This window comes from Cnephaeus nilssonii (genome assembly GCF_951640355.1).
Source record: "Cnephaeus nilssonii genome assembly, chromosome: 8".
Taxonomy (NCBI): Eukaryota; Metazoa; Chordata; class Mammalia; order Chiroptera; family Vespertilionidae; genus Cnephaeus; species Cnephaeus nilssonii.
In genome coordinates this window covers 102,491,479-102,508,069 of record NC_137079.1, presented here as the reverse complement: position 1 = coordinate 102,508,069, position 16,591 = coordinate 102,491,479, and the positions used below count along the sequence as shown (strand labels likewise).

Genomic DNA, 16,591 nt, shown 5'->3' with positions numbered 1-16,591 from the left:
ACACCTGCTAAAGTCCACCCGCCTCCGGGAGGGGAGGGGATGAATACCTGAGTGTGCATATTTCCCAGCATCTGTAAGGCATCTTCTGAAATTCCTGAATGACAGGTGACGAGATTGTGAATTATAAGGATGGTAGAGTATTGCTTTTGTATTTTAAGATAATAATAAGAACAGACATATAGTGTGCCAGGTGCTCAAGTGCTTATGTGTATTACTCAATACCCAGGACAACCCTGTGAATTCGGTCCTATTCTTCTCATGTTCCTGAGGAGGAAACTGAGGACCAGAGAGGTTAAGTAACTCCTCCAATGTCACACTGCTAATGAGTGGAGTAACCTGAACACAAACGGAAGTAAAGATAGTGTGCCCTCACCTGACGGTGTTTAAGTTGAGGATTTATAGATCATTACAGCGTCTGAATACCCTGATCAAACCTGAGGCACATGCCCTGTGGTGGGCATGACTCATCCAGGCTTTCCACACTTAAATCCTAGTGGGGGAGGATGACCTCAGGTGAGGAGAGAGGAGAGTGCTGGGGTGGGGGAAGGTGTGCCCGCTCAGGAGGGGGGTCACGGCTGTGCAGCAGGATGGGAGAAACCGCATTTGCACTTGCGCTGTGCTGCTTTCTGCTCTAGTTGTCATTCCCTGGCCCCTCAGCCATTTCAAAATACCTGTCAGAGAGTACTTTTTATTTCTGCAGATGCCCTAGATGTCGAAGGAGTGCACCCTCTGAGTCTGATTCATTGCAACACCGGTTTGTCCCCACCTCCACCTCCCGGAGCAAATCGAGTCGGGGAAGTGGCATTATTCTGTGCTGCCTTGGAAGTGGCCCGGGTTAGGAAACCCGCCTTACTCCCTGCCTCCGCCACCTCCGGCCCCTCTGGCGGCTGTTGTCACCTCCCGCTGGGAATGCTGAGTCATGAGACAGGTTCAGAAGGCGAGAGGCTGCGTCCTGCCCAGGTCCAGTTCCTTCCCTGCAGTTGCCCTGAACTTGACTGTGCGCGCTCTCCACCTAATTTTGCTTTAGGACGTGAAAGGTCTCTTTGTGCCCTCCCGTCCCCGCTTCACTGTGATCCCTGCTTTTCTCTTTCATCTTCCTGTTCTATCATGAGGAACTTTCCCTCCCTTTCTTACTATTTTATTTCACCCACAGGCCCCGTGGAATGCAGTGGCACTCTGGGGCTGTGGTTAGAGTGTGGAGCGTGAATTGCCATCACAGCTGGGCCATGTCGGTGTCAGCTGCCCCCGTGGTCCCCTCAGAGTTGGATTTAGGGCAATATCTGTGATGAGTGCGTTCTCTTAAAGAGCCGTCCTGTAGTTTTAACCCGGGAGAACATGATCTGTGCTCCTGTTCTGATTGGTAGAAGCTTTCAGTTTCTCTGCCCAGAGATGAGCCTGTTTCTGGATGGGGCTGGGAGGGTGCTAATGTACATGGATCCTCACAGGCGGACCCTGCATGTATAAAGTGCTTTTTCTGCTTACAAGATGCTGTTGCTAATATTTACTAGGATTTTGCTTTTAACTGTAGCTCCTCCTTGAGGCTCCCCTGGCCAAGTCCTGAGAAGGTCATGGTTTTAATGCTGCCGCATCCACATTTGCAGCTTACCGAGCGGGACACACATTGCGAATTGCCTGTTTCTGACATTTCCGCCAGCCTCAGGGGCTCTATTAGGGACCACCTGACATGTGGTTACGGACAGGGAGGAGCAACATGCTTGCTGAAATGTGTAGCTCAGAATAAAAGGAATCATGGTCACGGACAGCCCTCTGGGTTTGCCGACTCCCAGGCTGTGTGCCCCTGCTCGGCTCCTCAGCTGGGCTCTGCGGCCAGGGTGTCCTGTCCTCATGTCCTTCCTCCCAGGCGGGCTGTGCGCAGCGGGTCTGCGGTCAGTCTTAGCACAGGTGTACGGCGTTCTTTTGAAGCAGGATTGTGAAATGTATGTTTTTGTGACTTAAACATGGAGGCAAATGCTATTCTGCTGTTCAGAAGTATTCAGTGAGGCAGAAGGTACTGGAATGAATGTCCTTTTTGGGTTAAATCTTGTTGAATATTTGGTTGTGGGGTTTTTGTATGTTTGCATATTTCAAGAGACGGAATCATGTACTTTTCTGTAGCTCAGTCAAAGGATGAAGACACTAACCAGGTCACCCTTGTTTAATGAATAGCATGGCTGTATATGGAGAAGATGCAGTTTAACTACGACAATTAACAGTTTTGAATCTGAGACACTAAAAAGGGGGAGGGCAGTCACTCCTGCCCCGCAATCAAGTTGAAACCCGAAGCTGGCCGGAGCAGCCGCAGCCTTGGGAAGGAGCCTCTTCATTTGCATCCTGCGGGGAGCGCTCCTTTCCTGCCGCCTCTGGGGCTCCTCTCCAGTTCCCGTCCTTTCTGAGGGAGGTGTGCTGGGGGAGGGCCGGAGCCAGGGATGGGCACGTCCACGGCACTGCACTTGCCCCCCAGGGTGTGGACGGGAAGGACCTCGGACACATCTGCGCCCTCCGTACGGCTCCGGGAGCGTCGGGACCTGGCGTGCTCCTGCTGAAAGCCCCCGCTTGCTGCTCCGGCTAATTACTTAAGGGAGTCCAGGGCCCTGACGTCGGTGACGTCATCTCCCAGCAAAGAAGAGAGAGCATCTTTCCCCGCCCTCCCCCTCCCCCTCGCCCTCGGCGTGCTTGGTGGGAAGGAGGGTCCCAGCAACCTGCTGGTGGGGACGGTGTCTGCCTCCGTATCCTCGTGACCTGCACACCCCACCTGCCTCTCCGCCTCTGGCTTGGACGGCTCTCCTGCCGGTCACGGAAGACTAGTGCATTGCCGGCCCTGCATTCCCGACTTCCCTGTTTCTGTCCCTTTGGCCCATCAGCCTGATCGATATGGCTGATCCTCTCTTGAAAGGGAAACTTTATTCCGGTGGGTTCCTCTTACTGTCCTGGATTTTTCTCGTTTGCCTTTTTCCTCTTACCTCTCTCAGACATTTCCAGAGGTCCGAGCTCTCCTTTCCTCTTCCTCACCGTCTTGTCTTCAGTGCGCTGCTCGCTCCTGTAGCCCGGCTGGTACCTGCATGTAGACGGGCCGCCCTCCACCCACTCCCGCGCTGCTTCGCGAGCTCCACCGTGGCCTCTGGAACCCAGGCTTTGGGTGCACCCGCTGAGGAGTGTAGTGGCTCTCCCTTCCCCAAGGCTGCGGCACTCATTCTTAAAAAATTTCTTCTAACTTTATTGGGAGAAATTTCCAAACGGAGAGAAAAGTTAAAGACTTGGCCAGTGATTGCTGATCACCGGCCATCACCAGCCCGCAGCTGACCTGCTGCTGCCTTTGCTCGGTCCGTGTGCGGTGTGTGAGTGCGCTCTCCTGACGCGGGAGCTGGGAGCGGGCGTGCTGGTGCTCACCTCTGCACACTCCAGCGTGGTCTTCTAAACGCAGAGCGTTTGCCGTCATTTACAATCGGCCCCCTGACCCCAGGCTGACACTTTCCTCTTCTTAAAAAGGATCTTTTGCCCTAACTGGGTGGCTAGGCCACGCTGGTTGGAGCGTTGCCCCATACACCAAGGATTGTGGGTTAGATGTCTTTCAGGGCACATGGTGGGAGGCAGCCGATCAGTGTTTCTCACATGGATGTTTCTCTCTCCCTCCCTCTCTCTTTAGAATCAATAAAAAAAGTATCCTTGAGTGAGGATTAAAAGAAAATTAAAATAATAGAATAAAATATATTTTTATTGTGGTAAAATACACATAACATAAAATTTACCACCTTATTAAATACCTTCATAATGTGCAACCATCACCACCCCCACCTCCATGACGTTTTGTCTTGTAAAACTGAAACGCATACCCATTCTCCTTCACTCCAGCCCCTGGCAACCACCGTTCTACTTAGTTTGTGATTTTTATTAAGTGGAATTGTACAGTATTTGTCTTTTTATTACTGGCTCATTTCACGCAATGTCCTCAAGCTTTGTCCATGTTGTAGCTTGTGTCAGAATGTCCTTCCTTTTTAAGGCTGAGTAATATTCTGTGGGGTGTATATGCTATTTTTTGCTTCTCCATTCATCTGTCGTTGGATACTTGGGTTGCTTCCAATGTTCTAGTTATTGTGCATAATGCTATTATGAACCATGGATACGAAAATATCTCCTCAAGATCTTGTCATGGCCCTAGCTGGTTTGGCTCAGTGGATAGAGCCTTGGCCTACAGACCAAAGGGTCCCAGGTTCAATTCCAGTCGAGGGCAGGTGCTTGGGTTGCTGGCTCAATCCCCAGTAGGGGGTGTGCAGGAGGCAGCCAATCAATGATTCTCTCTCATCATTGATGTTTCTCTCTCTCTCCCCCTTTCCCTTCCTCTCTGGAATCAATAAAAATATATTTTTAAAAAAATTATGAACTACAAAGTGACAACAAATACATATCTACCAACAAGTGAATCTAAAAAACAAGTGAGTAAAAAATCTGATGAACAGAATAAACTGGTGAATATAATAGAATCAGGGGCATAGAAAGGGAGTGGACTGACAATTCTCAGGGGGAAGGAGACGTGAGGGGTGAAGGAAGAGATTGGAAAAAAATCTTACACCTATGGATGAGGACAGTGGCGGGGGGTAAGGGCATGGGGCAGGGGGGTATCGGGTGGAGGGGAGCTATGGGGGGAAAAAAGAGGAAAATCTGTAATCTGAACAATAAAGATTTATTTTAAAAAAAAAGAGAGAGAGAATGACATTCCAACCACTGAGCCACCCAGCCAAGGGATGCTTCTTCTTCTTCTTGATGCAGGCACTATCACATTTCTTGTAATACTGGTTTGGTGGTAAGAACTTCTTTAGCTTTTTCTAATCTGGGAAGCCCTTAATTTCTCCTTCAATATTAAATGATAGCCTTGCTGACTAATGCAGTCTTGGCTGTAGTTCCTTACTTATCTTCACTTTGACTATTTCATACTAATCCCTTCCGGTGTGAAATGTTTCTGTTGAGATATCAGCTGACAGTCTTATGGGAGGACTTTGTAACTGTCTCTTGAAGCTTTTAAGATTCTCTCTATGTCTTTAATGTTTGCCATTTTATTTATATCTTGGTGTAGGCCTCTTTGGATCCCTCTAGTTTGTGATTCTGTGCACTTACTGGACTTGTATCTTTTTCCTTCACCAGGTTAGGAAAGTTTTGGTCATTATTTTTTCAAATAGATTCTCAATCCCTTACTCTCTCTCTTCTTCTGGTACCCCTATTGTTTTCCAAATGGTCCCTTAAACTATTCTTTTTTAAATGTTTGATGCTCTGATTGGGTATATTTTTCTTTCTTTGTCTTGTAAATCGCTGATTCGATCCTCTGCTTCATCCAACCTGTATTTCTTCCAGAGTATTCAGTTCTGGTATTGTAGTCTTCATTTCTTATCCTTTTGCACTCGGATGTTGAGTGTGACTCGACATGGTTAGCATCGGTAGCAGCTCGAGAAAAAAGCAAGTGAGTGCAAAGGGTTATTGGTCCCCTTTTTAAAAAAAATTAATAAATCTTTATTGTTCAGATTATTACAATTGTTCCTCTTTTTTTCCCTCCATAGTTCCCCTCCATCAGGTTCCTACTCCACCATCTGCCCTTACCCCCCCTCCCCCCCACTGTCCTCCTCCATAGGTGTACATTTTTTGTTCAATCTTTTCCTGCACCCCCCCCACTCCCCTTTTCCCCCAAGAATTGTCAGTCCACCCCCTTTGTATGCCCCTGATTCTATTATATTCACCAGTTAATACTGTTCATCAGATTTTTTATTCCCTTGGTTTTTAGAGTCATTTGTTGATAGTTACATATTAGTTGTTCATAATTTTTATCTTTTTCTTCTTCTTCCTCTTCTTAAAGAATACGTTTCAGCATTTCATATAATCCTGGTTTGGCGGTGATGAACTCCTTTAGCTTTTTCTTATCTGTGAAGCTCTTTATATGACCTTCAATTCTGAATGATAGCTTTGCTGGGTAATCTTGGTTGTAGGTTCTTGCTATTCATCACTTTGAATATTTCTTGCCATTCCTGTCTGGCCTGCATGGTTTCTGTTAAGAAATCAGCTGACAATCGTATGGGTGCTCCCTTATAGGTAACTGTTTTTCTCTTGCTGCTTTTATTAATCTCTGTCTTTTGCCCTTGGCATTTTAATTATGATGTGTCTTGGTGTGGTCCTCTTTGGATTCCTTTTGTTTGGGGTTCTGTGCACTTCCTGGAATTGTAGGTCTATTTCTTTCACTAGGTGGGGGAAGTTTTCTGTCACTATTTCTTCAAATAGGTTTTCAGTATTTTGCTCTCTCTCTTCTTCTGGGACCCCCATAATTCTGATGTTGGTACGCTTGAAGTTGTCCCAGAGGCTTCTTACACTATCTTCAACTCTTTGGATTCTTTTTTCTTTTTGCTTTTCCAGAGGAGTGATTTTTGCTTCTTGGTATTCCAAATCTTTGACTGTTTCTTGCGATCCTCTAGTCTGCTTTTAGGTCTCTGTATAATATTTTTTATTTCAGTCAGTGTATGCTTAATTTCTAGTTGATCCCTTTTCATATCCTTGAGGTTCTCGTTTAATTTATTGGCCTTTTCTAGGAAATTCTTGAAAAACCTTATAACGTGGTTTTGAACTCTATGTCCAGTTTTTTGGTTTCCTCGATTTCTTTCAATTGTGGCCTGCCTCTTTGTGGCTGTGCGCCTCTGAGAGAAGGCTGCTCTCAAGCCTCACCCGCTGCCAAACAGACCAGTTTCTCCCTGACCTGAGCTGGATTTCAGTGCAGACCGGAGGCTTTGTTTTTCTCCCGAACGAGAAATCCAGCCACTGGTAGGGCTGTGCTCAGCTTGGATGGGGCGGAGTCTCAGGGTGGTGCACACAAGCTTTGGTTTCCCGTCCACGCCGCCCTAAGAGGGCCGGTTTCTCCGTGCCTGAAACAATGGCTGTGCGCCTCTGAGAGAAGGCTGCTCTCAAGCCTTGCCCGCTGCCAAACAGACCAGTTTCTCCCTGACCGGAGCTGAATTTCAGTGCAGACCAGAGGTTTTGTTTTTCTCCCAAACGAGAAATATAGCCATGCGTCTGCTGCCCGCACTCTCCGCACGCTGCAAGCAAGCCAGCCGCGTATTCAGCCGCCCGCCCTTTCCGCGCTCACGGATCTCCGCACCTCCACAGCTCCTGTGGCTCAGTGTCCCCCACTTTTTTTTTTCTCTAGTGGTAGGTTTTCCACTCTGCCAGCTTTCCGGTGGTTCTGGACAGTGTGCGCTCTGTTTTCCAGTTGTAGTTTTAAAATTGTTGTGGTAGGCAACAATTAGGTGTTTACCTTATGCTGCCATCTTGGTTTTCCCCCGGTCCCTTTTTATGGTTTATATTAGAGGCCCAGTGCACGAAATCCATGCACGGGGGGGGGGGGAGGGTCCCTCAGCCCAGCCTGCACCCTCTCCAATTTGGGACCCCTCGAGGGATGTCCCATTGTCTGTTTAGGCCCGATCCCAGTAGGATCAGGCCTAAACGGGCAGTCGGACATCCCTCTCACAATCCAGGACTGCTGGCTCCCAACTGCTCACCTGCCTGCCTTCCTGATTGTCCCTAACCGCTTCTGCCTGCCAGCCTGATCACCCCCTAACCACTCCCCTGCCAGCCTGATGCCTAACTGCTCCCCTGTCAGCCTGTTTGCCCCTAAGTACCCTCCCCTGCAGACCTGGTCATCCCTGTCGTCCCCTGCAAGCCTGGTCCCCCTCAACTACTCTCCCCTGCAGGCCTGGGTCCCCCCCAACTGCCCTTCCCTGCAGGCCCGGTCACTCCCAACTTGCCTCTCCTGCTAGCCTGGTCACCCCTAACTGCCCTCCCCTGCAGGCTTGATTGTCCCCAACTGTACTCCCTTGCAGGCCTGGTCCCTCCCAACTTCCCTCCCCTGCTGGCCATCTCGTGGTGGCCATCTTGTGTCCACCTGGGGGCAGCCATCTTGTGTCCACATGGGGGCATCCATCTTGTGTGTTGCAGTGAGTCAATTTGCATATTATTCTTTTATTAGATAGGACTAGGGGCCCGGTGCACGAAATTCGTGCACTGGGGGTCGGGGGTCCCTCAGCCCAACCTGCCCCCTCTCACATACTGGGAGCCCCCAGGGGATGTCCTACTGATGGCTTAGGCCCGTGTCCCACAGGGAGCGTACCTAAGCCACAGTCTGGCCTCCCTTTGTGGGAGGCAACAGGGCTGGTCAGGGGAAGGCACCAGCCCCATCACCCCACTGCTGCAGCCACTGTCAGTCACCGCAGCCACCAAGGTGTTTTCATCAACACAGAATCCAGTCCCTTCACCAAGAAAAAATGACAACTTTCTTTAGGCATTTTCAAGATGTGTCTTTCATAGGATATGGATTTCTTTATTTTTTATCCTCACCTGAGGATATGTTTCCATTGACTTTTAGAGAATGTGGAAGAGAAAGGGAAAGACAGAGAGAAACACTTTGATTGGTTGCCTCCCGCATGAGCCCTGATCTGGGCCCCGGCCAGGGAGGAGCCTGCAACCTAAGTACATGCCTTTGATCAGAATTAAACCCACACCCTGCTGTCTGCAGGCTGAGGCATTATCCACTGAGTCAAACCGGCTAGGGCAGGATATGACATCTCTTAGCCTTCCAGCAGTGGACCTTCATTTTTTTCTGCAGAAGTGTGGTGGAAAAACCCTAGATCACCTTTTTGGATTCTTATTACCCAAGTTAATAAGAATATTACCAGTGGCATACAGGAAGCTTATCCAATGTGCAGTCAGAAAAAGTGTTTCCTCTGTAGTTCACACCAATGGAGGGCTGGGCCCTGCCCAGGCCTAAAGCCTCTGGCTGAAGCTTTAGGCCTGGGAAAGGGACCTCCAGCTCCCTCTGATCACTGGCTCAGCCCCTGCCCAGGCCTTCCCAGACCGAAAGCCTCTTGGGCAGGAGCGGACCCCCAGCTCCCTACAATCAATTGCAGGGGTTTCCGCTCCTGCTGAGGCCGAAAGCAGACCCCAAGCTCCCTGCCCAGGTGATCAATCACAGGGGGTCCGCTCATATACCAGGCCGAAGAAACCCCCAGCTCCCTGCGATCCATGCCAGGGGATCCACTCGTGCACCAGGCCTGGTGCCGGAGCGGACACCCAGCTCCCGGCTTTCGATGGCAGGGGAGCTGGGAGCAGACACCCAGCTCCCGGCTTTCGATGACAGGGGAGCTGGGTGTCCGCTCCGGCTCCAGGCCAAAAGCCTCCAGTGGAGGCTTTTGGTCTGGTGCCAGAGCGAACCCCAGCTCCCTGCAATCCATCGTAGAGGGTCAGCTCAGGGCACCTATGTATGCAAATTAACCGCCATCTTGGTCAGGTTTATTTGCATACTTGCTCTGATTGGCTGGTGGGCGAGGCGTGGCTGGTGGGCATGGCTTGGGTGTAGCAAAGGTGTGGGAAATTTGTATATTACTGTTTTATTAGGTAGGATTAGATAGGATAGAGGCCTGGTACATGGGTGGGGGCTGGCTGGTTTGCCCTGAAGGGTGTCCCGGATCAGGGTGGGGGTTCCCTTGGGGTGTGGGGCAGCCTGGGTGAGGGGCCTGTGGTGGTTTTCAGGCTGGCCATGCCTCCCGGCGGCCCAAGTGGAGGCCCTGTTATCTGGGATTTATTTATCTCCTATAATTAAAACTTTGTAGCCTACAGCAGAGCAAAGCCTCCTGCTCGCTCCGTGGCCGCAGCCATTTTTGTTGGGATTTATTTATCTTCTATAATTTAAATTTTGTAGCCTTAAACAGAGGCCAAGGCAGGCCAGGCCTGCGGAAACTTGGCTTCCTCCATCTCCGGGGGCAACTCAAGCCTCCTGCTCTCTCCAGCTCCGTGGCTGCCATTTTTGTTGGGGGTTATCTATCTTCTATAATTGAAACTTTGTAGCCTTAAACAGAGGCCAAGGCAGGCCAGGCCTGTGGAAACTTGGCTTCCTCCATCGCCGGGGGCAACTCAAGCCTCCTGCTCTCTCCAGCTCCGTGGCTGCCATTTTTGTTGGGGTTTATCTATCTTCTATAATTGAAACTTTGTAGCCTTAAGTGGAGGCGAAGGCAGGCCAGGGCAGGCGGAAAGCTTGGCTTCCTCCATTGCCAGGGAAACCCAAGCCTCCTGCTCTCTCCGTGGCTGCAGCCATCTTGGTTGGGTTAATTTGCATACTCACTCCTGATTGGCTGGTGGGCGTGGCTTGTGGGTGTTGCGGAGGTATGGTCAATTTGCATATTACTCCTTTATTAGTTAGGCTGTCCTTTTCATTGCTTTGAGCATCCTGTAACCATTAGTCTGAACTCTATATCTGATAAATTGTCTCCCTCTGTTTCATTTAGCTATTTTTTTTTCTGGAGATTTCCTTGTTCTTTAATTTGGGGCCTGTTTCTTTGTCTTCCCAGTTTAGCTGCCTTTGTTTTGTACTAGATAGATTTGTTATGACTCCCAGTCTTCATGGGGTGGCCTTTAGGTGTTCTGTGGGGTCCAGGGGTGCGGTGTTCTTGACACATGACCTGGGTGGTCCAGGACTGTCCCTTGTATTGGTTATGTGGGCCCTCCTGTTGTAATTGCCTCTTGAGTGGTGTTGACTTATTTGTGCATGGCATTGACCTGAGGCTCAAGCCTGATCACAGCATGTGAGTCACTCTGCAGGTGCTGACCACATGAAGTGAAATTTGCCTCTGCAATGTCTGGTGCCTACCAATATCTCTCTGTGGATATGCTGCTTATGAAGCTTATTGAGTACTGCTCTGATGTTGTCTGAAGCTCGTGGCTCTCCTTGCGGTCTCACACAGGGAAGATCTCCGGGTCAGGAGCTCTGAACTCATCTACTCAGGGAAACTGATTCGAGTTACACAGCCACAAGCCACGAGCCAGCAGAGGATGTTTTTTTTCTCTTTCACCACCAACTCATCTATTGTAAGAAGGTCTCTCTTTCCTGCTGGATAGCCCATTTGGAGTAGGGAATGGAGAAAGTGAAACTAAGGGCTAGAAGCAGCTGCCCAGAGAAAAGATGACACACACAGGGCACCTTTTTTCCCAGAGCCTTGAGTATGGAAGACCCTTCCCTGGTCTTGCCCTTAGGGCCAGGATGATGGTGGCAGTGAGTAGTCCAGGGCCTATGGGGTGGCCCTTGCAGCCTGACCAGGGCCCAGTACTATAAGAACACCCTCCTCTCTGAACAAAACTCAGCTTCCCCTCCCTAGCCCTGGAGGCCTCTGCTCCAGTAGCTTCCCTACCTCCTCTGTGCTGCTACCTCTATTCCTCTTTTAAAACAATGCCTAAGTGGCCCTATCCAGAAGCCCTCTTGACAACTTACTTGGCCCAGGTATACCTGGTGCTCTTCTCTGCTGTGGTATGGATCCTGGATCACTATCTGTATCCATGGCTGCTTGCCCACAAAACCCCCCATTATAGCTTGTTGCCATGCCCCCTCCTGTAGATCTCCTCTGCCCGTGTGTAGGTCGCTGCCCCACTCTCCTGCAGATCCGTGATCTAGTCGTTATGTGGTCGGTCGTTATGCCTCAGGGCGTAATGGATAATTAACATATTCCTCTTTTTTCCATTAAAAAAAAATCTTTATTGCTCAGATTATTACAGATGTTCCTCTTTTTTCCCCCCATAGCTCCCCTCCACCTGGTTTCCACCCCACTCCAGGCCTTCCCCCCTTCACTGACCTCGTCCATAGGTGTGTGCTCTTTGTCCAATCTCTTCCCACACCCCCACACCCCCTTCCCCTCGAGAATTGTCAGTCTGCTCCCTTTCCATGCCCCTGATTTTATTACATTCACCAGTCTGTTATGTTTGTCAGGTATTTTATTCACTTGATTTTTAGATTCACTTGTTGATAGATATGTATTTGTTGTTCATAATTTTTATCTTTACCTTTTTCTTCTTCCTCTTCTTAAAGAATATCTTTCAGCATTTCATGTAATACTGGTTTGGTGGTGATGAACTCCTTTAGCTTTTCCTTATCTGTGAAGCTCTTTATCTGACCTTCAATTCTGAATGATAGCTTGGCTGGGTAGAGTAATCTTGGTTATAAGTTCTTGCTATTCATCACTTTGAAAATTTCTTGCCATTCCCGTCTGGCCTGCATAGTTTCTGTTGAGAAATCAGCTGACAATCGTATGGGTGCTCCCTTGTAGGTAACTGTTTTCCTCTTGCTGTTTATCTTTTGCTCTTGGCATTTTAATTATGATGTGTCTTGATGTGGTCCTCTTTGGATTGCTTTTGTTTGGGGTTTTGTGCGCTTCCTGGACTTGTAAGTCTATTTCTTTCACCAGGTGGGGGAAGTTTTCGGTCATTACTTCTTTAAATAGGTTTTCAGTATCTTGCTCTCTCTCTTCTTCTGGGACCCCCATAATTCTGATGTTGGTACGCTTGAAGTTGTCCCAGAGGCTTCTTACACTATCTTCAACTCTTTGGATTCTTTTTTCTTTTTGTTTTTCCGGATGAGTTTTTTTTTGCTTCTTTGTATTCCAAATCTTTGACTTGGTTCTTGTAATCCTCTAGTCTGCTTTTAGGCCTATGTATAATATTTTTTTATTTCAGTCAATGTATGCTTAATTTCTAGTTGATCCTTTTTCATATCCCCGAGGGTCTCATTAAATTTATCGGCCTTTTCTAGGAAATTCTTGAAAAACTTTATAACCGTGGTTTTGAACTCTATATCCAGTCGTTTACTTTCCTCCATTTCCTTCATTTGTGGCCTGCCTCTTTGTCTCTGCATTTTGACTGCTTCCCCAAGTTGATGGAGTGGCTTTGTGTGCTAGGTGTCCTAGCAGGGCCCAGTGGCTCAGCCTCCCCAGTTACCTGAGGTGGACACTCTTGGTGTGCCCCTTTGTGGGCTGTGTGTGCAGTCTTGTTGTAGTTAAGCCTAGATTGTTGTTAGTATCACTGGGGGGAGTTGACCTCCAGGCCAATTGGCTGTGAGGATCAGCTGTGTCTCCAATGGGAGAGCTTCTGTGCTCAGCTTGGATGGGGCAGAGTCTCAGGGCTGAGCAGACAGCCTTGGTTTCCCGTCAGCCCTGCCCTACGAGGCCCCCGTGTCTCAGTGTCCCGCGGCAATGGCTGCACGCACCTCTGAGAGAAGGCTGCCCTCGAGTTTTGCCCACTGCCAGACAGTCCAGTTTCTCCCCGAATGAGTCTGGGTACCCAAAGTCTCACCCGGAACTGGATTTCAGTGCAGACGGGAGGTTTTTTTCCTCTCCCGAACAAGAAAGCTAACTGCATGCTTGCTGCCCGCCCTCTCCGAGCGCTGTGAGTAAGCCAGCCGCATATTCAGCTGCCCAGCCTTTCCACACGTGGGACTCCGCACCTCTGTCATCCACAGCTCCTCTGGGTCTCAGTGTCCTTTTATCTTTCCTTCTAGTTGTAGAATTTCCACTCAGCCAGCTTTCCGGTGGTTCTGGACGATGTCCGCTCTGTCTTCCAGTTGCAGTTTTGAAATTGTTGTGCAAGGCAACAGTATAGGTGTTTACCTATGCCGCCATCTTGGTTTCTGTCTAGCCAGTAACTTAACTGAAGGAGTGAGGCTCTTCATCATACATTTGGCACATAATTGGGGGCTGTACTAGCCTCACTATGCCCTTGTGAGCTCATCCTCTGCTGGGGAGGTAGGTGTGTGGCCCACCAGCCCTTCCAGTTACAGGGCAGTGAGTGAGACATGGCCTTAGAGATAGTCAGGAGAGCAGTTCAAAGGATGGGGAGGGATCCAACAAGCAGGCTGGGCTGGCAGCTCACAGTGCCTCTGACAGGACCTTCTACACCAGGATGTGCTGTATTATAAGGGCCAAGTGGACATGGATAGCTTGGAGGTAGTGGATCTAGAGTACTGGAAGGATAAAGACCTCCATCAAGAATGCCTTCCAGCTGCACTATGGAACCACGGGAGAGAGCTACCTGCTGTGTGCCAGGAAGCCTGACCAGAAGCAGTACTGGCTCAAAGCCTTTGCTAGTGAGAGAGAGCAGGTGTGGCTGAACCAGAAGACAGATTAAATATCCCTCTCAACTTTGCTGCACTGCAAGGGCCCACCAGGCCTTCTTGCCCCAGAATGCAAGGTCAGGACAACCGCTGACTGGGACAGCATGTCTCATAGACCAAGGGTCTCAGGGTTTGGTGAGGCTCCAGGGTATCTCTTGATTTCAGCCCCAGGAAATGGTTCTGCTGGCCTTTTCGGGGGAGGGGTTGCCTCCAACACATGTTCACTCAAGTGTGCTCAGTTGCAGGGACCAGAGGGAGCCCCTTTCTAGGGCAAGCCCTGGGATAACACTGGAGTGGGAGGTGGGACTGACCTCCAGAAGACTGTCCCATCCCCATATGAGCAGGGTATCTCCACACCACATTCCCCTCCTGTCCATGTGCCCCTTGTCCTCATACTCAGCAGTGACCAGATTGGCTCTTGGCTTGGGAAAAGCCTCTGGTGAAAGATGGGGTAGGGCAAGGGGAGAATGTGTGTAGGGCTCTGAGAAGGGCACCAGGAGGGACACCTTGGCTCTGCCTGGAGCCAAAGCCAGCTGGCTGAGCAGGACACAGTCCCTGCAGCATGATGAGCCCTGTGCACTGTAGAAGGAGTATGATACACAGAGAACTGCTCCATGGCCAGGAAGCATAGGACAAGAGTACTGTGGGCAGGGGAGGAGGGGAAAGTAGAAGAGCAGCAAAGTCCTGGCAGGGAAGCAGGTATCTCATTTGTGTCCCTCCCTCCCAGGCTTCTCCATCACTGAGCTGCAGAGGGAGAAGGCCATGCTGAATGCCAGCAAGCAGCAGGCAGCTGGGAAGCCCAAAGGTAAGCAGGTGGTAGTCCCATATCCACTTTAGCAGCCTAGTCCTGATCAAACCCTTCTCTGACCCCCAAGGCAAAGTGAGCTAGCACCTAGGTCCTCAGTTACCCACTGCCCTTTGCAGGTGTTTGTTCCCAAAGGTTGGTGATAAGGGGTCACCACTGATGAAACTTATGTCAGTATGCATTTGAAATTCTTGCCCTCGATCAACTCAGACACCCCCGCCCCCAAGCAATACCATTAGTAATAGTGACAGTGCTCACTTCCCCAGGCCTGCTTTGTGGCAGTCATCCTCACAGCCACCTTACATCCCAATTCCCACAGAGGCACTGAAACTGCCTTGCACAGGGTCTATGCCATGGAGAAGCTCCAGGGCCTCACACCTTCCAGGTCCCTTAGCCCTCATCTCTGCACACTAAAAGAGGGTGGCTCAAGCTCCTGGGTGTAGTAACCCCACAGGAAGCAAGTTCCCTACCATGGTAGTCTGAGGCAGAGCCTTGGGACAGGTCCCATTCCACCACACCACAGCAGAGGATGCCATTCTGCCCTGTACTAATGACTCTCTAGGCACCTATATAACCCCTTCTCTCCTTACCCAGCCCTCGGACAGCCCTACTATCTGATGCACCTGACATTGCCAACCAGCCTGGCCCAGCAACAGGTCTTGGTGCTGATAGAGCACAAGTAGAAGCCATCCACCTTCTGGTATTGCATTACTGGCTGGTGCCCTTGCTCAAGTGAGCCTATTCCCCACCAACAGCACTGTCTGGACCTGCTCTGCCAGCTAGTCTCCGGCTTTCCCTCCCCAAGAATCACCCATGGCTTCCGGCCCTCCTCTGCCTACTCTGCAAACTGGAAGTGAGCAGGGCTGAGCAAGGAAGTGGTGTGGTGCCACCAGTACATGCCAGGCTCTGCACCTATTCTTGGTTCTTCCTCACTACTGATGCACTACAGACATCAGCTGGAGGGGCAGGAGCCCACAGCACAGGAACCTCCCGCCACCTTCCTGACCTTTGTGGGGCCTCCTGGAAATCACAGCTGAGAACCATCAGCCAGACGGACATGCGTAAAAGGACTGACTACTTCAGACTCTCTTCTTCATACATCTAATCATTCCTCCTCCTCCTCTTTCACCTGGGCAGGAGGAGGCTGTCTGCCTTCCGCCACTTGGAAAGCTGGGCTGTGTGCCCCTGTGCCCTCCAATTCTCCTTCCAGGCCTCTGGCTGATGGTACCAGGCAGCTGACATCCCTGGAGGGTGGGAACCGGGTATTCTGCGTATGACCACACCTGGCCCCAGAACCCACCCATTTTGCCTCCCAGTTCCTCTCTAGACACTCTCTTCACTTGTAATGTGTTTATAATCAGCTTCAAACTTCCGTCAGGGTATGTCCACATGTAGCTGTGTGTTGACTCCAGAACCTGGTTCCAGTTTTTTGTTTGGATTTTGTTTTTCTAAAAATGGAGAAAAAGAATTGTTAGTGACACAGGAAGATTTCCTTAAGCTAAGTGAGCATGAGAAGCCATAAGGACTGAGTTTTATAGCCCAGCATGCCAGGACTGACCAGAAGCCAGTGAGTATGTGGGTTGGAGGGGGAAGCTACATCCCACCCCAAGGTAGGGTGCCCATGAGGACAGCCAGGGCCTGGCTTGTGGGTGCAAAGTGCCGAGCAGCCCCTCTGGCCCATTGGAATTCAGCAGCATGTAGTCACTTGCACTACTCTACCTTCTCTAAGCCAGACACTACACTTAATTTCATAAAGAAACTTTAAAAAAATAAACTGGCTGCCAGCCCTTGTTTTCTGTTGATGTCTATGCATTTTCTCCTCTGTATGCCCACCC

The 16,591-nt window shown here is 49.9% G+C and overlaps 2 protein-coding genes across 4 annotated transcripts in view; one reads left to right on the top strand and one right to left on the bottom strand.

The window, feature by feature from the left end:
* The window catches only part of ARHGEF4 (Rho guanine nucleotide exchange factor 4), a gene marked incomplete at its 3' end in the record, with an annotated part of 37,702 nt that extends 22,914 nt beyond the window's left edge, over positions 1–14,788 (top strand). Inside the window, 6 exon segments of the mRNA XM_079778786.1 lie at positions 10,761–10,762; positions 10,764–10,851; positions 10,854–10,892; positions 13,725–13,822; positions 13,824–13,960; positions 14,679–14,788. Of these exon segments, the coding sequence (XP_079634912.1) occupies positions 10,761–10,762; positions 10,764–10,851; positions 10,854–10,892; positions 13,725–13,822; positions 13,824–13,960; positions 14,679–14,788 (474 nt within the window).
* FAM168B (family with sequence similarity 168 member B) overlaps positions 11,659–16,591 on the bottom strand; it is a 153,280-nt gene continuing 148,347 nt past the window's right edge. The window contains exon 6 of one of the 3 annotated variants that reach the window (XM_079778769.1): positions 11,659–16,204. In XM_079778769.1, the coding sequence (XP_079634895.1) occupies positions 16,203–16,204 (2 nt within the window). In that variant the 3' untranslated portion in view covers positions 11,659–16,202. The remainder of the gene's footprint in view (positions 16,205–16,591) is intronic. The other 2 variants (XM_079778773.1, XR_013813859.1) reach the window with 2 other exon arrangements.